The sequence below is a fragment of the Gekko japonicus genome, unplaced genomic scaffold, assembly GCF_001447785.1.
Source record: "Gekko japonicus isolate JY-2015 unplaced genomic scaffold, Gekko_japonicus_V1.1 scaffold1930, whole genome shotgun sequence".
In the NCBI taxonomy this organism is placed as follows: Eukaryota; Metazoa; Chordata; class Lepidosauria; order Squamata; family Gekkonidae; genus Gekko; species Gekko japonicus.
The window spans coordinates 194,106-219,917 of record NW_015174896.1 but is presented as its reverse complement, the minus strand read 5'-3'; the positions used below and the strand labels follow the sequence as shown (position 1 = coordinate 219,917).

Below are 25,812 nucleotides of genomic sequence, written 5' to 3'. Positions count from 1 at the left end.
GGCCTTGCAGCTCCACTGCCGAGCCACATGAGGGGCCCGGCAGTGGACCTGCAAGGCCGGTGGGAGTGCAAGGAAGCCCCGCAAAGGCCCTCCCTGGCCCCAGGCAGGCAGGGGTGGGGAGAGGCAGGGAGGAAGCAACTTACCCTCCCTCTTCTCCTGCCTCCTCCTGGCTGAATGAGGGTCGGAAGCGGGGGGCGGGGCTTCGTCATGTGCCCCACCCTCCGTACCTCACCCGGGGGAACTGCGATCCCCCCCGAAATGACCTCTGGAGACAACTAAGAGAGGACATGATAGAGGTTTATAAAATTATGCATGGGATGGAGAGAGTTGAAAAACAGTAATTATTCTCCCTTTCCCAAAATACTAGAACTCAAGGGCATCCAATGAAACTGATGGGCAGTAGGTTCAGAATAGACAAAAGGAAATACTACTTTATACATGTGGAATTTGCTGCCAGGGGATGTAGTGATGGCTGCAGGAATAAACAGATTTAAAAGGGGATTAGATAGATTCATGGAGGACAAGTCTATCATTGGCTACTAGCCATGATAACTGAGGGGAACCTCAGTCTCAGTCACTAAGCTTCTGAATCCCAGGGCCAGGAGGCAACATCAGTGAAAGGCCTCGGTCTCTGTGCCTGGTTGTTGGCTGTCCAGAGGAACTGATTGGCCACTGTGTGAGACAGGATGGTGGACTAGATGGACTATTGGTCTGACCAACAGGGCTCTTATGCTCTAATTATTTCCTGAAGCCTTGTGTGTAGAGACTCCAGTCAAGACAATGAGGTTCAAGAAAGTGAATAGCCAAAATAGAAAGCCTTAATATATCTGTTGCCCTGTTTACAAAGCTAAAGTTCATCTGACCAAGTTATATGAAACCTGAGAATGAGTGTTTAAATATACTTACACTGGTTAATCTCACTGCTAACGTAATTTTAATATTCTGCAAGGCTAAACGGGGATTTGACTCCATGTGTGGCAGTAGTGAAAACGGAAAGCAACTTGGTAGGGATTGTTATAAAAGGGACTGAAGATCAGTCAGTATTGCAATATCTCTCTCAAAGAACTCCAGAAGACTGGTGACGTGGAATTTCCTTTTGTGTATGCCTTGTTAATCTGTGTGTTTAGTAATTCTGCTTTTAACAGCACAGCTTCTGCTACTAATTTACCCAGAAAAGCAGTTAGGTTAACTCATTTGTAATTTCCTTGATCTGCTCTGAGTTCCTTTTTTTAAAAGGTGTTGCATTTACTACTTTCTAGTCACAACTTTTCTTTGAAAATCAAAAGCAGGCCATAGTGATTCCTGCTTCATAGCATCTGAGCTAGAATTTGGAGAGGCTGTCTTTGAAGACTGCCTGGAGGCTGCAGATGGTGCACATGCAGCAGCAAAATTAAATAGCATAGGCAATAGAGAGCACATTTTACCAGTTCCTGTCAGATCTAAGGATTGGAGTGAAGATAATTTTCATCAATATCCCTCAGTGACGTTATTTACCATTACTGTTGAGAAGAGCCCTATGTACAAGAGTGAAGAAAGGACTCATACCCTAGGGACTAGAACATCTGGAGCTACCTGGCCATGGTTCTGCCTGCCCTTGGATTGTGACTTCTTTACAGCTACTGTGGGGCCTTTAAGAGCAGAAGTTGTAAGAGGTATATAGAGGTCATCTGGGACATTTGGGCTGAGTTGCCAACAATATACAGATGACATTCACCCACCAGCAGATCCCAGGGAAGCTGCAGAAACCATAAACAGGTGCCTGGCGGCAGTTTTGGAATGGGTGAGGGCTAACAAACTGAAACTTAATCCTGACAAAATGGGGGTACTGTTGGTGGGGGAAGGTGTGAATGGGTTATTCTCTGTTCTGGATAGGGTTACACTCCACCTAAAGGGGGCAGATTCATAGTTTGGGGGTGCTTCTAGACCCAGGCCTCCTGTTGGATGAATAGGCAGCAGCAGTGGCCAGGGTGTCTTTCACCAACTTCATCTGTTGAGCCAGCTGCAGCCCTGAAGTGGGTTGTGAGGAGTATCACTGAACTCTTGTTCCATCTATACTGGTCTCCAATTTGCTTCTGGGCTCAATTCAAAGTGCTGGTGTGGACCTTTAAAGCCCTGTACAGTCTGAGACCACCATAGCTTAAGGACCGTCTTCTCCCATGTGAACCTACCTATACCCGCTAGAGATTTTTGGAGGCCCTGCTTCAGTTGCCCCTGCCATCTTAAACTTGATTGGTTTAAAATATGTGAAAGGGCCTTCTCAGTCATAGCGTCAAAACTTTGGAACTTCCTCCCTAGGGAGATTTGTCTGTCTCCCTCTATTGGTGCCTTTCACCAGTAGGTGAAGACTTTTCTTTTTGTTTCATCTGGCATCCCACTATAACTGCTAATGGCCCTCCTTCTGGTGTTTATATGTTGTTAATTTAATTATTATATCTTTTTAAATGTCTTTTTAATTGTTCAAATGTTTTAATTTTTGTTGTTTGCTGCCTTGTGAACCCTGGTCAGGTGGAAAGGCAACATAAAAACGGTTTAAGTAAATATTGTATCAATGATTTTTGTATGACTGGTCTAAGGACTGTAGAAATAAATTGATTGATGCATTAGCATACCCCCCCCACCTTGGCAGGCTGACTGAGAAAGTGGAGGCTTTTCAAGACCCCCCTTTTTTTGCTTCTCCAGCCGGCCTGCCAAGGTGGGCAGGAAGCAAAGCAGCGGGGCGATCTCTCCATTCTATTCTATGGCCCATAGAATAGAATGGAGAGATTGCACCGCCGCTGCGGCGCGACTCCAGAGAGATTTTTAACTTTAAACCCCTTCTCTCTAGAGTCGCGCTGCCTTTCCATTGTATTCTATGGGGCCATAGAATATAATGCTCTAGGCAGAAGGAGCTTGGGGGCGGGGAGCTGGTGGCGGGGCTTGCCACCACTGCCATTTGTGCCTGCTCCTGGGCTCCCGGAGCAGAGCTCTGGCCCGCTCCGGCCCCAAACAACCCCTGGTCTTACCTATTTAAAGTACTACGCAAACAGGAAACAGGATGCTTGATGGACCACTTGCTCCCATACAAACATGCCCATTAGTTAAGATTGGCTGCAGGGGCCTTGCAATGCATGCTCCCACTTTCTGAGGCAACCTGACAGGGCCTTTCTGTGGAATGCTATCCCCACAGCAGTTCACCTGGCCTGAGATAAAATCTTATTTTTCAATTATTTTAAGTACATTTTAGAGCTACACTCCCATATTTACCTGCTGGTCTTATTGTTTATATATTTGCTTTCAGCTTTTGATACTGTTATCTTTATGTGAACCACCCCACTTTTTTGGAAGGCCGAGCACCGATGAATAGATTCTTTTGAACTATGGTGCTGGAGAAGACTCTTGAGAGTCCCTTGGACTGCAAGAAGATCAAATCAGTCAATCCTAAAAGAAATCAACCCTGACTGTTCTCTGGAAAGGCCAGATAATGAAACTGAAGCTCAAATACTTTGGCCACCAAATGAGAAGGGAGCACTCACTGGAGAAGACCCTGATGCTGGGAAAGATTGAAGGTCAAAGAAGACGGGGATGGCAAAGGATGAGATGGTTGGACAGTGTCATAGATGCAACGAACATGAAATTGAGCAAACTTCAGAGGACGGCGGAAAACAGGAGGGCCTGGCGAGATCTTTTCCTTGGTGTCATGAAGAGTCGGACTCGACTGTGCGACTGAACAACAAATGAGGGAAATTCTTCAATAAAACCTATTTAATTTACTCTTCAAATCTGGACTCTACTGTGCCTACTGTGCCGGACCTTGGTATACAATTGGTGTGCAGTCCCTGTACCACTCTAGTCTGCATAGCTAATTTCCCCAAACATCGAGTCAGACCATTGGTGGTAACACTATGCAAAACTATGCAGAGAGCCAACATGGTACAGTGGTTAAGAGCAGCAGACTCTAATTTGGAGAACAGGGTTTGATTCCCCACTCCTCCACATGAAGCCTGCTGGGTGGCCTTGGGCCAGTCACAGTTCTCTAAGAACTCTCAGCCTCACCTACCTCACAATGTGACTCTTGTGGGGAGAAAAAGGGAAGGCAATCGTAAGTTGCTTTGAGACTCCATAGGGTGCAAAAAAGCAGAGTATAAAAACCAACTCTTCTTCTAATAGCTGCATTAGTCAAGAGAGTTATGTAGGGAAGGAAAATTGAGTAAAATCACCCTTTGCCTCCTCCATTGGCCGTGTTCATAGTTCATTTATAACTGTGCTGATCCCTAGGCCTTAAAGGCAAGGAAAGGATGTGTCAGAGTAATTTGTGAACAATTTGTTCCAAGAATAAATTAGGGCTTCATTAGAATACCTGGACCAGTCAGTCAAATTTCCTAAGGCTGTCTGAAAAATAGTTAGATCCATAAGTCAGCAGAGACAGATAATTAATGGGTCCACCAACCCAGGAAAAATTAGTAGGAAGTTAGGAACCAGTCCAACCTTCTGCTTGGTATAGTTCTGCTTATCTGTAAGTGTAATTTCTTCATCCATCCATGAAGGTATTTGTGTTCAGTTGCACAGAATCATATGAAACTCAGATTAGTGAAAGATGACTGGTATCTTCAAGCACTGTTGTAAAACACCTTTAACTCTGTCTTGGCTAGGTGTCACTATTGGGTAGGTTTTGCACGCCCCTCCCCCCAATTTTCACATACTATGCATGCATATTAAGTTTGAGTTTTCTGGCCTTTCTACTATAGCAGGCAGCTAGAAATCTCCAACCCATTTTTGGACTTCCTCCCACCCCCATGCTGTTGAGTTTAATCTACTGCACTCCTGAAGCTAGGATTCTCAGTAAGTTCCACCATATACAACTGCATATTTGTGTTTTTGACCAAAAGTTATTTCTAAGAAATAAAAGATTCCACTTAACCAATGAGAGGGAGCTGGATTAAATACTGTTTTGGTGGCAGGTTGAAGAGACACAATGAGCATTTGAAACATTTTATTCAGGTCATCTTCACAAATTTTCATCCATGATACAAGAATCTAGCACAAGAATATGGAAATGCAATGAAGAATACAAAGCTAGTGTATGAATAATTATAAATAATTTTTCAGAGAAAGATGCATAAGTTTTAGAGATTTAAAAAAACAACCTGAAGTAAATATTGAAAATTCCTTCAAGAATATTAAGTGGCATTTCATTGAACCTGTAACATTTGTTGCTTATAGATTTCCTGACAGCAAGCTAGTTTATTTCAGTTCAAGTTAAAATATGTAAGCACCTTCAAATATCTGGAATGTGAAAAGAATGTATTTGTTATCTTGTAAAGCACAGGGTAGACCACTTCCAATGAAATGAGTATTCTTCAGGTTTCTTCTGTCCTAAACCATAAGAATATACAAAAAGCCTAACTGAAAAATGTTCATGTATCTGTTATTTATTAGAAATCCCGTACAATTTATCATGGTTCATGAAATGCTTGATGTAGTAAAGCTTTCTGTACTAAAAATTACAGAGCAGCCAAGAATATAGTTAAGAAAGCCTGTCACCCTAGCAAATTTTGATATATCACTGGTAACTTGTCATATGTCCCAAAATCCACAATAGAATCTCCAAATCACAATGAATCAGCATAAATTATTGTTAGACTAACTTTAGCTAACGCCAGAGTCCAACTGCAACATATGATTCCTGTTCACATCATAAGTATCAGCATAAATCCTGTCTTTGACAAATTAAAATACTATATTCCGGAATGAGACATTTGCATAGTGATCATGTGCAGACGTCACTCAAAACTATCAGGTAGGTCAGCCCTTGACCTGCCTTTATAAAGTCATCATTATTCCTGTGCCCATGTTGCTCTCAGTAGTCACTGGCTACCCGATACCAGCCACAGTTTTTTCCTGATGTACTGCTAAAGCATTTGTTTTAAAGGTGGCCTGCAACTAAACAAGCTAGATAGTATGTGGTTGCTTGTAGTTGTTCACATATGAAAGGCCACACAGTATATGTGAATGCACTCTATTATAAGAAAATATGGTGGTCAGGACTGGAGTCCAAAGACATTAAAGTGATGGGTGGAGAGCCCCGTCATTGGTAAACGGAAAGGAAGAAACATGTTTGTTAGACTGCTTGGAAAGTTTTAGCATATTGTGGTGCCTTTCATAAAGAAAAATATTTTATCTGAATTCTCAAAGCAAATTAGATAGCCTCAAGCATATTTAGTCACCCAACATTCAAGCTAAAAATGTGCATTGTTCTAAACCACTGAAGTGGTACAAAATACCTTGTAAGCTCCAAACTAAATATAACCACTTCTTATATATTGTACTATATGGAATGTAGTCAAAATCCAGCCCTTCTTAAAAGTCAGGCAGCTACCCAAACATAGTCAACAATGACTACTTTCAGGGCCTATTTGCAACCTAAGCCATGTGGGGTGAGGCTCCCTCTGTAAAAAAATAATTTCACAGTTTTAAAAATCCTCACTGTTAGGTTTTTACTTGCAGTGAGAATAAATCACCTGCCAGTAGCAACCATTGGGTTATTTGGGGGGTGCAATATTTAAATTCTAAACATTTCAAGACTGGCTCTTGAACCACCAATGCCTTCCATGTCAGTTATATTATAGACAGCCTACCTTCACTTCTTCTGAAATCTTAATTCAACATACAGTTTAAACTACACTGTCTGGCAGGTTCATGGGAAATCTACATTATCCTACTTCTTCATCCACTAAACCTATATGCTATATTTTCAAGGGGTTTTTAATGCTACCTTACTGCTGATTTTTTAAAGTGAACATACATCATTTTAAACAATGTCAGTGGTTCCCAGCCTTTTTGATATGGTGACCCACTTTTTAAAAAAGAGCATACAGAAATGAATAAAATGGCAAGAACTCAGGACCCACTCACAGGCTTCACAACCTACTTTGGGCTAACAAACCACAGGTTGAGAAACACTGACGTAGGTTACCTATTCCTGTGAAGTAGTTTCAGGACACCTGTTTAGAAAGCTTTCTGTTCACAGAGACCAAGTAAGAAAAAAATGTGCAAATACAACTACCTGCATTGGGAGGGCTGCTTAGTGTTCTAAACTATCTTTCAGAAGTAAGTGGTTCATGTCAAAAGTTCAGTATGCTTTTTGCTTACAAAAATGGTTCACTTGCTAATACATTTAAAATGTAAACATGTTTCATATGTAAAGGTTTAACTAGTGCACAGGCATTGCTCCATTAAATATTAAGAGTTCTTGAAAAGTGAACAATGCCTTTCTGTTTTTGGTAGAACGTATGAAGCTAGTTTTGCATTGATGGAAGCCTTCCTTCTGCTCTTTCAGTATTCTATCTGATCCAAAAAAATATGAAACTAGTTTCACAATCCCCAAGAAGCTTCAGTCAATAGCTGCTCAGTCCTCCTGTTGCTTGGTAAAATGGAGGGCATTATCAAACAAAATTTTGTGATACGGCATTGGTGCGGAGAAGAGGTGTCTTTTAAATCGAATTATATGATTTGCCTGAGCATATACAAACATGCTCTTGGTATCCCAGCCTACCTGAGCACCCTATAAATTGTAAGTTCATTCACAGATTTCCAGTAGTCTAAGCAAGGTATTTCTGTGAACAACTTTCCTATAGAATTTGAAAACATGTATAAAGCACCAGTTCACACTTTGCAAAAGCTGAATGCATGAACAAAGCAAAAATTCATTTTCAAGAAGGTCTTAATGCATTAAAGTTGCATTAAAATTCTCTGCATAATATCTGGTCATTTTTTCTTCAGTTTTCAAAAGTTTTTACATCCCATTTCAGTTTATGAAATAACTTCCTCTAGAAATCTTCAGCAATGGTGTATACATTTTCTTTCATCTTAGTATCTAGTAAAGAGAAAATAAACAATAAGTGCGGCAGATACTGGATCCAAAGTTCTAAATAAGTAAATGATTAATTAGTTCTAAAATTTCATCAGTATGGTTAGCAAGAGATGTTTCTTCTGCTAAAAATGTTGAGTAACCTCCACCCCCACCAGACATTTCATCTGTGACAAAACCCTAGCCATATGCTGGGACAAAAGACTACCAAGGTCTGTTGCTACTGTCCACCATACAGATACTGCTGTGCTTGGGAAGAATAGCTTCAAATATCCACTAGCAAGAGATTCAAGCCCTTTGCATCTTCTTGCCTTGGCTTTCATTCAAGTTTTAGAAATTACTCCTGGCAACTGCAGCAAAAAGAGTACAACGGCCAGATTGATTGTGGTTAGGGCAACTCTGAACTGAAGGCATGGCTCAACCTATTAAAATACAGCCCCTGATTCCTGATTCCACTGCAATAAATAACATGTTTCATTGTAACTTCCATTCAGGTTATGATCCAACACAAGGACTTTGCTAGGTCTGTGCAATCTACCCAGCTTTCTTCTCCCCTCATCAGCCATTTCCAAATTTCAACCACTATAAAGTTTATTCCTGGGGTCATGTGGAATAATAAATAGCCATGCCACTTGGTGCTCTGCACTGCAGAGGAAGAAGATGACAAAATCGCTTCTGTTTTCCTCTTCTGTCTGCGTCCACAAAAATTCAAAAAGTAACAATTCAACTTTGGTACAGGAGCAAGAAGAAAATAGTTCTGTGAGCTAGTTTTCATGAACTGCTTTACAAATTACTTTGTATCAGTCGCTGTATGTATAACAGGAATGCTGTTGAACACTTCTTCCTAAGCTGTTGTTCACAACAGTAGTTTACCTTTTCCATTTATCCAGTCCCAAATCCTGTCATGTACACACTCACGTACAAACAAAAATTAAAATCAGCACACAAACACAGGTACAATACATATTATGAACGGTAGACAATTCATTTGTATTTCTGCTTCTATGTACAACTGAGGACACACATAGTGAAAGATAGACTGCACTGATTTTAAACACACACGTTCTATGTCTTGCGTAAAAATAAAAAGATAATTAGCTGGATTGGCCATTATAGCCACCAGAAAGTGTCTTGGCGGGCAGGTGCCCAATTCTTCTGAGGCTCCTGCCCAGCAAAGAGGACAGCCAAACACAAGCCAGCACTACTGGGCAACCGCACTGCCCAACTCCACCCAAACCTTGTGGGGGTGAGGAGACCAGCCTGGCTGAGCACAAGCAGTTGCTGCTGGGTGGAGGGAAGCTGCAGCATCACTGCTGGATTGGTGGGGCAGACATGGAGGCAGCTGCTGCCATGCAGGCAGAGGGCAATGATAGCACCCATCTTCTCCCAGCTAGCCTGAATCTGTTGAGATCAGTAAGGACAGATGCGTTGCCCATGTTTGGCTGCTGAGAAGTGTGGTAGTGCCTCCTTTGCTCCAACTGGCTCTTTCTTCCTCTCATCCAAGGATCCTTGCAGGAGAAAATGCACGGCCCTGGTGACCTCCCAATCCTCCCTTGAAGACAGTGTCTTAGTGATTCTCTTGATAGCTTTATGAGGAACAGTTTCTGGAGAGTTTGTAAATGCAAACTATAAGAAAGATTAGAGCCAGGAATAACAGCTAAATCTCACTGAGTCTAGGCCGCAGTAGGAATGCACAAATCCCTTTTTTCAGTCCTCAAAACAAGATTTCAAAACCAAAACTATTTCAGAAAGAATCTGTGTTGTCTTCTATTGTGATAGAAAATGAACATTCACATTCACATTATTTTAGGTTAATTCCAGGCCATACCATTGTATTGATTTGATAAAAAGTCAACAAGTCTTCATTTAATTAGAAGTAGTTCTGATCTGAAAGCACAGCAACTCTGAAGCTAAGGGAAATAGCAAAGGTATCAAGGAAACACACACTATTGCACTCCCTAAGCCTGACGTTACAGCACACTCTACTTCCTAAATACCATAAAATGCTGCAATTTACTGTAAAATATTTGAAGGAAAAGAGCAAAAACTTACGGTGAAATTGTGCAGCCAGAGGCATATGCATGGTGGCCAGTATAACGGATATCACAACGTACGATATTGTTGGAGTAGTCCGATTCTGGTACCAAATAGCTAGGGTTTACACTAACCTGGAAAAAAAGTACACTTTGTACTTCAAATTTATATATATCATTGTACAAAATATAGTTTAATAAAATTGGATACCTTCAATATGTAATTTCCAGGCTTTACATCTGTAATATCAATCCATTGGCAGTCTATGTCAGCATTGTAAGTGTCGTAACAACCAGGACTCAATCCCTAGAATTGGACAGATATAAGAGAGACTACTTTATTATTTTTTTCACTCAACAACCGTTAGCACATCTGAAGAAACAAATGTAATAACTTGATTTACAAAGTTAGTTTCTTCTTAAAATATGGTTTTACAGTATGATGGAGTAATCTTAATGTAAAATTTTGATGAACAAAATAGTAAATCAAGCCTTACCTTTCCAATATCAATGCTGATATTTTTTCCTGACAAATATAGTAAAAGCTGTGTTATCTAGCACTTGATTATCCAAAATGCTCATTTAACCAGCATAGCCCAGAAGGCAAGCTCCTCCCTCTCAGCCACCACACTGTTGCATCTTTGGGCACACAGATGCCCCACCCATCTCTCCAGCCAGCCAGGGTGATGCCACAGGCTATTGCTGGGCTTCTCTGAGCTGCACTGCCAGCTAATGCCATCCTTGGGTGCTTCCTTCTTCAGTCTGCTTCAAACTGGCAGAAGCCAGCTCCGCCAGCAAGCTCCCAGACAGCTGGCTTGCTTTTCTGTCCGTTGTGTAAGAGGACTCCATGGCTCAGGGAAGGCTCAAACCAGATGTGGGCGCTGTCACCATGACATACCAATTGGGGTGGGGTTTGGTCACTGGATTTCTCCAGGTAGGGCAAAGCAGGAAGCATAAGTCTCTGTACATCTGGTGACCCCCCCCCCAATCCCTATGACTGGTAGATAATGAAGCTTTTATTGTATTCAGAAGTGGTGGTATTTTATAATGAAACCTATTTCCACTGTTCATTTTTTTGAGGATAGATGATCTCTTCCTCCAATATGAATGTCATTATCATTATAGAAATGTTTTGCTTTATGAACAATCCAAGGATTGTTCCTTTCCCCATTCATCACTCTGTCAAAACAAGGCAACCATTCCTGTTGGCTAAACTGGAGTGATTTAGAAAACAGAGAAGTTACATCTGACTCATTCTGTTTCCCCATTGGTATATTCGTAGATTAAAACAAGCTTCTATACTAACTTCATGAAACCAACTATTGTCTTGAATGATAGCTCCATTTAAGCCATGCACACTCAGGCCTTTAAATTCTATGTAATAAGTGAGGTCCAGGTTTCTTTCTCCTCTCTGAAATCATTCCAAGTGGAGTCTGACTGCCCTTATGAAAAGTACAATGTTTGGCCACAGATTCTGTGTCACTTGGCAGGAGTTAAGTACTTGCTGTGGAGAGGAAGGTCATGGGTATATTGAGAACTGGCAACTACATACATTTTTTTTGGTCTGGAATATGGATGTAGTCTTTGGTTGCTCAGAAAAATATCTCATGCAAGCACAGGTTTCAAAGCAACGTATGTAACCACAGGAATTCTAATGGAATTCGGAGCAGCATTAGACACTTTATAATGCCCAATGGCTAAGCTGTTTATAAAAGGAATGGTTACAACGTATCTCAAGTAATTTTTATATATTTTTTCTATATATTTTTCTATATTTCTCATAAATTATTCACCATTATATTATCATATAAACATTAAAACATAGAAAGCATCATATATCCAAACATCTAAGTATCGTCTTTTTATATATCACAAAAGATATTGCACAACCCCTTTATCAACACCAGACCTCCTCAATTGTACAAAAGTTTCAAGAGGGAGGACTCCTTTAAGTCCACTTTGAATCAGTGCTCATTCCTTCTCCAACAGAGGTCCAGATATCCTCTGGGATATCTCAACCACTGTTGGAGGAGGAATGAGCACTGATTCAAAGTGGACTTAAAGGAGTCCTCCCTCTTGAAACTTTTGTACAATTGAGGAGGACTGGTGTTAATAAAGGTGTTGTGCAATATCTTTTGTGATATATAAAAAGACGGTACTTAGATGTTTGGATATATGATTCTATGTGATAATGTTTATATGATAATTAATATAATGGTAAATAAATTATAAGAAATATAGAAAAATATATAAAAATTACTTGAGATACTTTGTAATCGTCTGTAGCACGGTATTTGTTGATTTTTGGTATTTTCTACTTACCGTGGGTCTTATTTTGGTTTTGTAAAAGGAATGGGCCATATGTCCCAGTGCTCTCATTTGGCGACTGTCAATGACCTCTTATACATAGTATTTCTTTTGTGATTACTGTGATCCTAAGTAATTTATTCAGTACAGAGCTGGCCAATGACTGGGTGTTGCAGTTGGCTTGTCACTTCTACCAGATTTTCATAATTGCTGAGAGATAGCATAACAAATCCTCTTCTAAACTTCAGCTCAGGGTACAAGGGTAGAGGGCATGTCAATATCTATGTCCAGTCATAATGAGAGCAGAAAATCCAAATTGGATTAAAAACCTGATCAAGGAGGTGAATAGTGCATGTTCCACATGCTATGAATAATTTTCATGATCTAGACTTGTATGTAATATTAATACATAATGCTTTCAAGTGGGTTTCATCAAGGATTTTCATTAGAAATGTGCCAGAACTGCATACATTCCACAGAACAAATTTAGCTTCTTTTCCCCATGGTAGAACTAACATAATCACATGTTCCTGCAATTCACGTTTGCAGAAGCAGTAACTAGAAAATCATTGCTCGGCTACTACAGTTGCTTATGAATTGCAAGAGTTCTTCAATAGATCTTTCATACAGAATACAATATTCCCAACTGGAGAACCATAAAAAATATAAGAGCTTTTGTTGATTAAATGAAAGATCTATTTAGTCCAATATTCCATTTCTTAAGGTGTTTAACTAGATGCCTCAAGGAACCACGTAATCAGGAACTGAAAGCTTCTGTCTTCTTCTGTTTCTCCTCCCAGTGTCAACAACTAGAACACAGAGATGCACTGCTAATTGCCACTGACTGATGGTTTTGCATGTATTTGTACAGTTCACTTTTAAAAGCATCTAACCTAGTGACTATAATTAGATTTTGTGGCAGTGAATTCCATAAGATGAGTGTTATATACCATTTTTGTCCTATCATAATCTAGTACTAGCCAATTTAACGGAAAGGAGAAAGTGGTGGCCTGGATCCAAATCTTGAGTTTTCTTAAGAGAGGGAGGCAATTTTGCTTATTCCCTCTCCCACTGCAACCCCTCCACGTTATTTCTAAAGGTCCAGTAACTCCGCAAAACAAAATATCAGGGGTCTAAGTTGGCTGAAGTGGGAGGGAGGAATCAGTGAAATTTGCCACAACCACCCCTTAAGAAATGTTAAGGGTACTGTCGTTTATTTTATGTGTAAAAGTGTTAAAATGTTTTTATGTATTTTATTATTATTTGCTTCATTAATTCCCTGCCTTTCTCCCAGTGTGGTCTCAAAGCAGCTTACATTGTTCTCCATTTTACCCTAACAACAACCCTGAGAGAGTGTGACTGGCCCAGGGTTACCTAGCAAGCTTCTACAGCAGATCATATTCCAATACATATTCCACTATACCATGCTGGTTCTAATTGCTTTTAGACATCCTAGCCTACTGTGCTTTCCTGCACTGGAAGTGGACAGTGTCATAAGTTGCAACTGACTTATCACCTGTAGGGTATTCAAAGGAAGAGATGAACAGAGGTGGTTTGCCATTGCCGGGTCATGACGCTGAACTTCCATTGAGGTCTCCCATCCAAGTACTAACCAGGGCTGATCCCACTTGGCTTCCCAGAGCTGACAAGACTGGGCTAGCCTGGGCCATCCAGATCAGAGCAGTTCAGGTCCCTACTGCTGCCCTAATTTATACTATCTGCCAAAAATCCAGATGGATGCACCAATCCCAACAAAGTCCCAAGCATTAGTTTCCATGTACTGCATCCCTGACTACCCTCCTCACTACTTACCTAAAAGGAAGATGCAAGCAAAAGTGATAAGGGTGGCCATAGATTAATCTTACACTGTGCTAAAGTGTTGTGGTCAGTTAAAAGTGATTGAAGTTGGCTTGTATTCTGACATCAAAGAGGAAGCTTTATTTTATTCAATTACCTTACCTGTGTATGTGCTGTACATGCGTATCGTCGATAGTATCCGTAATCACAAGAAGTATCTTCAAGACAAAAACTTGCTTTGTGTCCTTCAGCTACTCTCCTATGTGAGCTTGCTTCAAGCAAGTCATAATGGCTGAACTCATCCATACTGTGGTAATGCCTGTCAAACCACAAGCAACTTAGTAGACAGAACTGCTCCCCCGACACCATGTTAAAACCAACAACCATAGTTGCTTGCTGGGCCACAATTATCTTGAAAGTACATCTTTATGAACTGTTTAAAACTTAATTAAAAATGGGTTAATATATTGTGCTCCAATGATTACATTATCTACAGATTGCATTCTCTACATTCAGACACTATATAAAAATAAACTTTAAACAAATTAAAGATATGCACCAGCTTTTTACCCAAAGAGAAAGCGATGCACCAGTTATATTAAGAGTAGGAAGCACCAAAGTGCCTATATGTATGAGCAGTACAACCCCCAGTTGTTACCTCTGGGCACTGTTCATCTCACAGAAAATGCTTACATAGCATACTGTAAATTCCGAAGACATTCTATATCTGAAGGGTGTTTTTAATCAATAGGCCCAATTATTATACTAATTTACTTGAACATTTTCTTTAAGCCCCATTTTGTTACCTTATAATGATACTCTATTTTTTCTAATTGTTTTGTTCTAATTGCTATATTATACATCAGGGAGTGGCTCAGTGGTAGAGTATCTGCTTGGCATGCAGAAGGTCCCAGGTTCAATGCCCAGCATCTCCAGCTGAAGGATCAGGCAGTAGGTGATGTGAGACATCTGCCTGAGACCCAGGAGAGCTGCTGCCAGTCAAAGTAGACATCACTGACCATGATGGACCAAGTGCAAGGCAGCTTCACGTGTACATATTTAAATTGCTAGGTAACATTCTAAATGTCTTTGTTCACATTTGTTGCTGCACTGTTTTTTTTTTAATGGCAAGTTAATCAATTGTATCTTCAGCCAATCAGCTATCTTCTCTCTCTAACATTCTACTGTTGTTATTTATGGCATATACAATATAAGATGGAATCAATCAGTTCTTTAGCACAACTGTTTCCCCTTGTGATCTAAAGCATGAAAGGATATATTTTTCTAAGTGTGTGGTCTAAATAGATGAGGACCAAAAGCTTGTTTCTGTTGTGTGGTGGTGGTTACATCATAAAAACCATCACCAGTTTAAATTGCATCTTTGTATTCTGTTCAGATATCTTGACTTGGAAAAACTGCAAGAAACTTCAATTCAGTACAAGAGGTTTGGACCACTTTCAAGATTGGTATCAACATTATGTTCCAAAAAGTGATGTCAGTCACCTAAATTCCTCCGTAATTATTGAATAATTATATTTCTTATGCCCAGTTGTGTCAAAATTATTTTAAATCCCATTTATGTTGTATCTGAAATGGCTCCTAGAGACTCATTTTCTTAGGAAAATGTCATAAGCTCATGTTTCATGGAAAGGGTTCCAACCTTTATAGCTTCTTTCCACACAGTAGAAAAGAGAAAAACCACATCACAATAAATAAGAAGAGAACATAATTTTAAAGTACCATACTGAACACTCCACTCACTGATGACAGCTGTGCCACTCCCAAGAGTATCGTGGTCGGCTTGGTAAGAAATCTGATGTGCCTTGATTTTTCACTCTCTGAGGGAATCTCAGAAGCACTCTGTTATCATAGTCTCTGACATCTGATCTATAAGCTGAGCTGCAAAGATTAAAAAAATGCATGCATTAAATAGATTTGAAATTGCAGTCTTTGACCCTTATGACTCAGCAATGTTTCTTGCTAACTGCTTATTATCCAGAATGCCAACAGCTGAAGTTACTTAACAACTTGCAGTGAAACACCTATATGCTTTTCTGAGTTGGTTTCAAGTTATTTAAAAACCAGGTTGACATCACGTAATGTTTTCCTGATGGCTTGTTATCCTAGCTACTCTGAGTAGTTCTGCTTACAGACTGGGACTTTCCCATCCCCTCCTTCCTGCTGTCACCTCTTGCGCACACACCCCAAACTCGGGGTCAAGGGACCCTAACCAACTACATAAGATGTTCCAGAGAGGGCAGCTGCTGGAAGGAACTGATCAGGGAAACAGGCACCCATTTACAGCTAGAAGTGTCTTTTACTTATGCAAGGGTACCTTTTGAACCCAAAGCAATAACCTCTGTAGGATTTGAGCCTCATTAGACTGTGCCCGATGCCTGCATTTAGCAAAAATATTTAACCAAACAGCACAAGTAATTTCAAATATGTGCTAATATTCATAATTACACTGATGAATATATAGAAAATAGGCCTACTACTTAAAATAATAAAAAGTACTTCCCAGGCCTGCATTTTATTTATTGAGCAGTTATTTAGCCCCTGAAAACTTTCCTTGGTTATAGATGCCATGAAATTTAGCAAGGCCTAAATTTCTTATTTTTCAATATGCCTACCAATTCACACCACCTACGCTTGTCTGCTGCTGACACCCACTCCCTGTATTTCCTTCCACTCCTGCTAATTTCAGCAGAATTTACAGTCCATTCCCTCACTTCTCTCCTGTTTTAAAAATATCATTGAAAAATCTTATGGAATGTTGTGCCATTTCTCTGTGTGTGTGTGTGTGTGTGTGTGTGTGTGTGTGTGTGTGTTTTAAGTGTCGTCAAGATGCTTCCAACTTAAGGCAACCCAATGAATTAATAACCTCCAGAACATCCAATCGTTAACAGCCTGCCTCATGTCTTGCAAACTGAGGGTCATGGCTTCCTTGATTGAATCCATCAATCCCATGTTATGTCTTCCTCTGTGGAGGGGAGGGGAAGGGATGGGAGTTTGTAAGCAGCTCTGAGACTCTGAGTGAAGGGCGGGGTATAAATCCAATCTCCTCTTCTTCTTTTGTCACCTTCCACGTGACATTATTGTCTTTTCCAGTGAGTTTTGTCTTCTATAATGTGACTAAAGTATGATACTGTAGTTTAAGTCATTTCAGCTTCTAGGACGAGCTCAAGCTTGATTTCATCTGGAACCAGCTTATTTGTCTTTTTTTTAATTAATTTTTTTTTAAAGTTATTATTTGTCTTTTTGCAGTCTATGAGAATGAACTTGTTTGTCTTTTTGGCAGTCCACAGTATCCATAAAGCTCTCCAACAACACCACATTTCAAAGGAATCAACCTTTATTCCTGTCAGCCTTCTTCACTGTCCCACCTTTACTATGCTATGAATTCTCTTGGTTGCCAGTGACACATCCTTACACTTAAGAATCTTTTCTAGTCTTTTCATGTCTGCCCTTCCCAGTCTCAATCTCTTTGTGATTTCATGGTTGCAGTCTCCCTTTTTGTTGAAGATTCTGAACAATTTAATTTTTTTCATCGCCAGCCTTAAATTTGTGTAATTTCTCAGAAGTCATTACTTTTGTCTTCTTGATGTTCAGCTGTAATCCTGCTTTGACATTTTCTGCTTTAACCTTCATTAGTAGTCATTTCAGGTCTTCACTATTTTCTGCCAGTAATGTGGTGTTATCTGCATATCTCAAACTATTAAAAGTTTGCTTCCACTACTTTTCACCCCATCTTCATCTAAATCTAATCCATCTTTCCTTATGATGTGTTCTGCATATAATTGAAGAGACAGGGAGATAAAATACATCCTTTTCTGACATCTTTACCAACTGGAAACCATTCTGTTTCTCCATACTCTGTCCTAACAGTAGCTTCTTGTCCAGCATACAGGTTGTGAATCAAAACAGCCAGATGTTGTGGTACATCCATTTCTTTTAAAACCAAACATAACTTTTTATGATCCATACAGTCATAAGCTTCACTGTGATCAATTAAAAAGTGGATTTTCTTCTGAAATTATTTCATCTGCTCCAGTAACCAACATAAATATGATCTCTAGTGCTTCTTCCTTTTCTGAATCGGGCTTCAATATCTGGCATTTATCTTTCAATATATGGTAACAGTCTTTGTTGTAAGATTTTGATGGTCCAACAGCTGCTACAATCTTTGACATCTCCTTTTTTCAGAACTGGAATGTAGATTGAGAATTTCCAGTCTGCAGGCCATTGTTTTATTTTCCATAATTGTTGGCATATTCTTGTTAAAATTTTGATAGACTCCATTTCTGGGGCTAGAAACAGCTCTATTGATATCCCACCTACTCCAGGTGCTTTGTTTCTCTCAATTGCTTTTATTTATTTTATTTATCCCTTTTATTTCTTGTGAAACAGATCTCTTGTTCTTCCTTTTTTCTATTCTCTTCTACTTCTTTAAACTGGTTATTATAGTAGTTTTCTTTATTTCTACGTGCAAGTTGCTGAAATGCTATATTTAGAGTTCTATTTCTGTTACTTTACTACCTTTACTGATTTTAAAAGTTTCATCAGTCATCCACCAAGGCTTTTCATTTCTTTCGGCTACAGAAATAGTCTTTGCACATTCTTCCTTGATAATATCTCTGGTTTCAACCCACAGTTCTTCTGGTTCATGTTCACTTTAACTTAGTAATGCAAATCTGTTATTTACATGGTCCTTACATTTTCCAGGAATATTGTTTAGATTGCATTTTGGCACTATGAATGTTCTGGTGTTTTTCTTCAGATTTATTCTAATTTTTGATATCTACTATTGATGGTCAGTATCACAATCAACTACCAGACTTGTTTAAGCAGAGAGAATAGAGCTTCTCCATCTTCTCCTTCTAATCTATTTGAGTTCTGTTTTGGCCATCTGGTGATGTTCATATATACAATCATCTATTCAGTTGCCAGAAATGTGTTTGCAATGAAAAAATTGTTGTCTTCACAGAATTCTATGAGTCACTTCCCTGCTTCACTTCATGATCCTAGCCCAAATCTTCCAACAACCTTTGATTCTGCTTTGTTTCCTACTTTTATGTTCCATGCACCTATGATTATCACAACCCCCCAGCCATGATTTTTTTGGGGATAATTAGATTATATATGAAATTAAAATTAAATTACCTTTAAATTAATGGAGGGGGGATGGAGGGGGGAAAGAAGAGGAGTGACCCAGGCCCAGGTTGCCATTGGTGGTCAGTCCCACCTATTCGCCCTGCGGGGAGCTACCCTCAAGCCACCCTCATCTGCCTTCCTCTCTCCCTCCATGCCCGAAAGCGTGCAACACACCAGCTAGCAGTGGCAATGGAGGAAAGCTGGGTCCCCCTGCCCCTCGCACGGCTAATGTGGGAAGGGTCTGGGGGGCCTGGCCATCCACAGCACCTCTCTTGCCTTGGCACCCTTTCACAGATGGGTCCCCAGCCAGTGCGCTTCCTTCCCCAAAGGGCTTGACCCCCTCCAGGCAAGCAGGTGGCGGCTGGACCAACCAACCTGGGCTGCCCTCACAATAGGGAGCACTGCCCCCAGAACCTCACCACTGGTTACGAGACTGCCTTATCAACACATCTTGTTTAGGTATGTGATCAATTTCTTCCTGAAGAATTGCATAACATTTTTCAAGTTCTTTTTCATAAGCATCTGTAGTTGGGGCATAAACTTGAATGATGGTTATTTTGATAGGCTCCACATCAAGTCTGATGAATATTTTTTGGTCAAACTTTGCATTATAGCCCCTGATTGCTTATGATATGTCTTGCCTCACTATTAGAGCAACTCCATTTCTTCTATGTTCATCATTTCCACTCCACTTTAGTTCACTCACTCCCAGGGTTACAATGTTTAATCATTCAATATCTCATTTTATGATTTCGAGCTTACCTTAATACATACTTCTCACATTCTGTGTTACTTACATTTTAACTTCAGTATTGCAGAATACCTTTGTCTGTTGCATGCAAGTCCTCTAAGAATATTTTTAGTGTGCTGTCTGTTCTAATAGATTTGCTAGAGTTATTAAAGATAATATCATAACAAAATCTAGGCTGGTACTGCTATGAAACTCCTTTTTAAAGCCAGCTTTGCATACCTTAACTTGACAAAAAACCATTTTGAATTCAACTCCAAGCAAGATGAGAAGATCCTTATTCAATTATCCTATTAGATAAGCTGGATACAGATTTCCAACAGATTAAAATAGATCAAACTAACTCCAAAGAGCATCATCAAACCTGGGACATGCCTTCAAGCTTCATTTTTTAGCTTCTAGATCAAACCAAGCCTAAATTCTCCCTAGGAGTTAAAATGGCTAAACTGAGGCTATTGTACTTTGGTCACATTAGGAGAAGACAAGACGAACTGGAAAGAAGGTGAAGGCAGCAGGAAAAGAGGAACATGTGATACATGGACTCAATCAAGGAAGCCACAGCCTTCAGTTTTGAAGACCTGAGCAAGGCTGTTAATGATAGGACATTTTGGAGGATGTTAATTCATCATGTTGCCATCAGCAACTTGACAGCACATAACACACACCCAGACTGAGAACATTGTCATAAGAGATGCCACAAACTCTCTTTGGGTTGCTCTTACTCATATGATGTTGGAATATTGTAAATACCGAGAACAACATATAAAATAGATCAACTGTGTTGAAAATGCTGTAGGTGTTCCATTTGCATTTGTGACAGATTTTAACTCAAAACGATTTAAGCCTTGTGTATTAGCAGACCCCTAGCTTGATGCAATGGATATATGCTCCTAAATTAGTCCACAGAATTCAGAGCTATGGCACAAAGTCAGGGTACACAGCTGATTTACCTAATGAATAGCATTGACTGTCACTAGTAGATTGGTAGTCAATCAACCAAGGAGCTAAACACCAATGATGGAAAAACAGTGAACTGGAAATTACAACAATAGAATAAAAATAGCAAGTATTTTAAAAAGAAACAAATATTTTACAGTTCCAAGTTAGATTGCACAGCAGACTTGCTTTAAAAGAATTAACAAATGTTGGATTAATGAAAAACAGGCCTTGTATAGGCAAAAATTCCCAACCAATAAGCGCATGCTAGCTGTGTTGTTTGGCCGTTTAGCTCACAGCAACAGATAATAAAAACAATGTGGTTTGTGAAGGCCGGAAGCAATGTAATTCTTCACTGCTTTAAGCAGTTGAAATTGAACTCCCCAGTCACAGCAACATTTGGAACCCTTTGCAAGTCCGCCTTTATCTGTGCTGTATAGATAATGATACCTTGCCTGCACACGCTACTAGCTTCCTTATTCTCAGGCACTAGACCTTCCCATTCGCTTCAATAAGGAATCTGTTGTTGGTGTCAATAGAGAGGCAGCAAGCCTCTTACCTTGCCAGACAATTCTCTTCAGCAGCACACCTTAGGTTGTACATGGATGTCCTCTGGACATAAGTAGATGCTTGGATGTAATAAGGATCCGGTACTAAGTCAGGAAGACCTGCAGTTCATCAAACCAATCACAGAATAGCAGCAGCATCAAGCCCAGCACACTGTATTTTTCCTTAGCTGAAAAGAGTCATGATGACTCAAGTTTGGCTTTCTAAGACCCCCACACAGTACTAGAAAATTAAGTCGCCAGTCTCTTTTCTCGAGATCAAAATAAGTATGAAAAGACAGTGTGTCTTGCAGATCAGCAGATGACTGCATAGCATCCTATTTTGCTAACCCTCTGTTATAAATCTTAAAGGCACTCTCCCATAAGGACGCCAGCTGAAGAGATCTTCAGTTTGCCAGGTCAAAATAGCAGGAATCTATTAGATACAGAGGATCTTTGCTCTTTTTATGGAACTGGAAAAAGTTTCATTGCCAAAGTTTCATTGCCGTTAGGCAAACTGTGATATTTGGATTAAGTCCTTTAGAAGAAAAGATTAACCTTAAAATTAGGAACATCCGTCAACCTAACTAGGAGTCCCAATGCAAGGAAGTTCTTGTATCACTAGTTTTCTTTGTATTGGGAGTGGGGGAGACCATAGTTCACCTTTCTCCAAATCACTTGCACCCAGAATCCATGTGAAGCAGTGAAGGATCTCTGAGCATATAGAGAGAGTCTTTTTGCTGCTGACTAATTGCGGCTGTGCTTAAGAATTAGCAGTTCCAAAACCTCCAACTTCTCACAGCCTGTGCACCACCACCTCTACATTGGGGGGGAGGGGGGAATGAATGATTACAGAGCTGACAGTGGAGAAAAATGTTGCATTCAAACAGGCCTGTAGCTACAGTGGGTAGGGTTGCCAAATCCTGAAACCTTACCGATGGGGGAGGCTCCGTCCTGGTCGGGAGCCGGCTGTGTGTGTGTGCACGCACGCGCCGCCGCGACGTCACCGGAAGTGACGTCAGACGTTGCTGACGTGGGGGGCGTGGCCGAGCTTGTCGGGGGAAACATATGGTCCCCCCCCCGACGAGCTCAGCCAAGCGGGGGATTCCCCGCCCCCCGGGGTCATTTGGCAACCCTAACAGTGGGGCCTCTTAGGGTCTGGCCCCCCGACTTACCACCAAGGACCGACTTCACATCCAGCCCAGGCCACCCAACTTTCAATTTTTTATTTTATTTATGGTGCTTGCTTGGAGTGTGTGAAATTGCCCCCCCAACTTATTTAAAGCCCCCTTGAATTAAAAAAAATCCTGACTACAGCCTGCGTTGAAAATGTTTTTCTCTTCACCACCATGTATTAAATTGTCATGATTATGAAAAGCGATTTTTAAAGAACTTTATTTTTTACTGAATTTCTTTTCTACAGAAACCAGACTACTTCAAATTAACAACGCAGATAATTATTTTTCACCAACTATCCTACCTGTACGTGCAAGGAAATTCGTATTGTCCCCGTTGCAAGCAAAGGGGAGGGGATGTAGGATCAGATGCTAACTAGTGGCTGAGGAATTCTTGGGGTACCAACTAGCCACTATTAAAGAGCGGTACCGGGAGGGATGCCCCGTCGCACGCGCATCCCCCCCCGGTGGGTTGAGGGCGATTGTTCTTGATCTAACGCATGCAGCTCCAGCGGCTGAAATCGGAATTTGCGTTACTGGCTTCATTCGCCCGATATCTGCCAGAGTGCTCTTACCGTACTGGAAATAGCCGGTACCGTAGCCCGGCCGCTGGGGGCCGTTCTGTCGGGGCCGTTCATAGGTGTCATAGTAGTTGTAATAGGGGTTGTCGTCCGTGTACTTGTAGGGGTTGTAAGGGTCGTCGCCCACCATGCCATCTTCCCGGCGCGGAGGCCGGAGGCTGCTCAGCGGGGGCGAGCTGCTCCCATTGCCCGCCCTGGAGGGGGAGCTCTCGAGACGACGCGCCTGGGGCTCCCTTTGAGAGCTTCCGCTGGGTTGAGTCCTGTGGCCCCTGCCGCCGCCGCCATTAGTGCCCGCCGAGGGCTGGTAGCCCGCCTGAAACCAGTGCCGCGGCTCCGGCCTCCTGGTCGTACTGGCGGTGGCGCCTTCGCCGGCGGGCGCCGCTTGGGCTCGGCGCGGAGTGGTGCCGTTGCCCCTGAGGAGCAACACGTGTCCGCCTTGCGCGGGGCCCTGGCTGTGCCTGCGCCGCGGCGGTTGGTACTGGGAGCCCAGGCTGAGGAGGCTGTACACCTGCCCGTTGTTCTCCCACTGAATCCTTTGCCTCCACGCGGCGGGAGGGGGTGGTGGTGGTGCGTTTCTCTGCGGCTGCCCGCCGGCCGGCAACCACAACAGGCAGCTCCAGTAGAGGCATGCTTGCAGCTGGGCGAGCCCCAGAAGAACCGGCGGCGAGGAGAAGAGATGCATCGCAACCAAGTGGGTAGGTCCCCTTTGGGCTAGGTGCGTGGATGGAGAAGTCAGCAGTGCCTCGGCGTTTCCCCCTCTCCTACACTCACGAGCAAGCGACTTTTCTTGCGACTAGCACACGAAAAGATAGTGGGCACTCTTCCCCTCTCTTCTTCCTCCTCCCAGTATCGTGCTTTGTAAAGTTTGCAAAGGAGGCGCAGCAGCCAGCAATCGCTCTCTCCCTCTTGCTTTTGCTGGTGTCTGGAGTGAAGCGGCAGGCGGGAGAGAGGGAGGGGGGAGGAGATGAGGGATTTTTAAACTTTCTGGCACATTTGCAAAGTTACACAAGCCCATTTTGGCAGGCGGCTCCTTTGCTATTTGTTCACGTAATGCGATTTGAAACGTGCGGGCCCGACGGTCCCCTCAGATCTGCCCCCTTCCCTTTCCATCTTCCCCCTGACAGCCTCTTCTACCTGATCCTGAGCTTCCAGACAAACAAGCGAGACAAGCCAGCTACATACACATTTGGCTGGGCAGAGGCTGTAAAATGTGTAAGCATCTTACAGTCTAGGGTTAACATGCAGGCATTTCACTTCCCTCAGACTACTCAGGCTGCCAGGTGGTGGGGCATTGCCAAAATATGCACACACAAAAATGCTATTAGATCATCAGCACAACTAGAGAGGAGAAAGCAGAGTAAGGGAGAGAGGAAACATGTTTTCTGGGAAATATTTTCACCATAGACTTCTCTCACAGTTTGGTCTTTGGCAGGGGTAGCTCGTTGTGGCAGGATGAAGCAACAGCTCTATGCTTGCCTGTGATGCCCTTTTCATTATGGCCCAAATCCTCCTCAAATAAACTCATGCATACCAAGTTTTGTTATTCTCTGTATGAGTCACACAAGGACTTCGTGACAGACGTGTCTCCTGCAGAAGAGGTTCACTTTAAAGTGATTTTCCCATGATGGGATAGATTGTCCATCATGTAAAATAAAGGGAGTGGAACGGTCAAAGACCTAAGACCATCACTCACTTTTCTCCAATCAAAGTGTTACCAGCATTCCATTAAAATGAATCATTAACCTGTTTCTCTCCTGAGAGGGCATTTTAAAAATCAGACACTCGGTGCATTTTTAAAGAGTCTGTTACAGACTGAAAAATATTTGCTAATGAATCATTTCAAAAGAATGATCAGGAGAAGAACAGTCTTTTCATCTCAATATAAACACATTTATTTGGAAGACAGGGCCTTCCGTTTTAATAGAATTTGACCTCAGGCCTATATTTAGGATTATAAATCTAGACCACTTTATTACAACTTGCACACACATTAGATTACTGGAGTATTTAGCTTGGTAAAATTGAGTCTTATCTCAGAACAAGAAGAGTAGGTTTTTAATACCCCACTTTTCTCTACTTTAAGGAGTCTCAAAGTGGCTTACAACAGGCACCTCATGAGGTACACGGGGGCTGAGAGAGTTCTGAGAGAACTGTGAGTGGCCCAAGGTCACGCAGCAGGCTTCCTGAGGGGCAACTGAGAATCACTTATCTCTTGATAAATTCTCACCTGTAGTAATTTGTCTTTAGCTCCTGCTTCAGGATAAAAAGCTGTGCCTCATACACAGTAACACAATTCCTTGCCTGGTTTTGCATTAATTGTAGCTAGCATGGTGTACTTTTGCATCCACAATTTCAAATGCACATTAGAATCACTTAATTCCTTTAGCAGCCATTGGATTGGTGGGAAAATACAGTCATGTTCTTTTGCCATTTTATTTTGATAATGCAAAGATTAGTAATATGTTAGTGGATAACTAATATTCATTAGGTGATCTTGAATGCATGCCCCTGAAAGGTAATAACAGCAATTATTACTTTGTACAGCACCCAAAAACCTTTCCCCATATGTTCCCCTGCGGCACTATGGTCGGGGACGCAACATCTCCTGATGATTCCAGGCCCCAAGGAGGCCAGGCTGGCTGCTACCAGGGCCAGAGCTTTTTCGGTGGTGGCTCCTACCTGGTGGAATG

At 41.5% G+C, this 25,812-nt stretch overlaps 2 protein-coding genes across 3 annotated transcripts in view; one reads left to right on the top strand and one right to left on the bottom strand.

Annotated features, from left to right (window-relative positions):
- SRFBP1 (serum response factor binding protein 1) overlaps positions 1-3,311 on the top strand; it is an 89,392-nt gene extending 86,081 nt beyond the window's left edge. The window contains exon 9 of the mRNA XM_015424965.1: positions 3,278-3,311. The gene's annotated coding sequence lies outside the window, so the exon portion shown is untranslated. The remainder of the gene's footprint in view (positions 1-3,277) is intronic.
- Positions 3,312-7,748: 4,437 nt separating this feature from the next.
- LOX (lysyl oxidase) lies at positions 7,749-24,032 on the bottom strand. Of its 2 annotated transcripts, XM_015424968.1 has the most exons (7): positions 23,117-24,032; positions 21,381-21,489; positions 15,745-15,882; positions 14,146-14,302; positions 10,091-10,186; positions 9,899-10,014; positions 7,749-7,852 (listed from the first exon to the last, which is right to left on the bottom strand). In XM_015424968.1, the coding sequence occupies exons 1-7, from the start codon at positions 23,802-23,804 to the stop codon at positions 7,846-7,848; spliced, it is 1,311 nt and encodes a 436-aa protein (XP_015280454.1). In that variant the 5' UTR covers positions 23,805-24,032; the 3' UTR covers positions 7,749-7,845. The 2 variants fall into 2 exon arrangements, with proteins under 2 accessions (XP_015280454.1, XP_015280455.1); XM_015424969.1 differs by lacking the exon at positions 7,749-7,852 and having other exon boundaries at positions 9,895-10,014.
- Between the last annotated feature and the right edge of the window lie 1,780 nt (positions 24,033-25,812).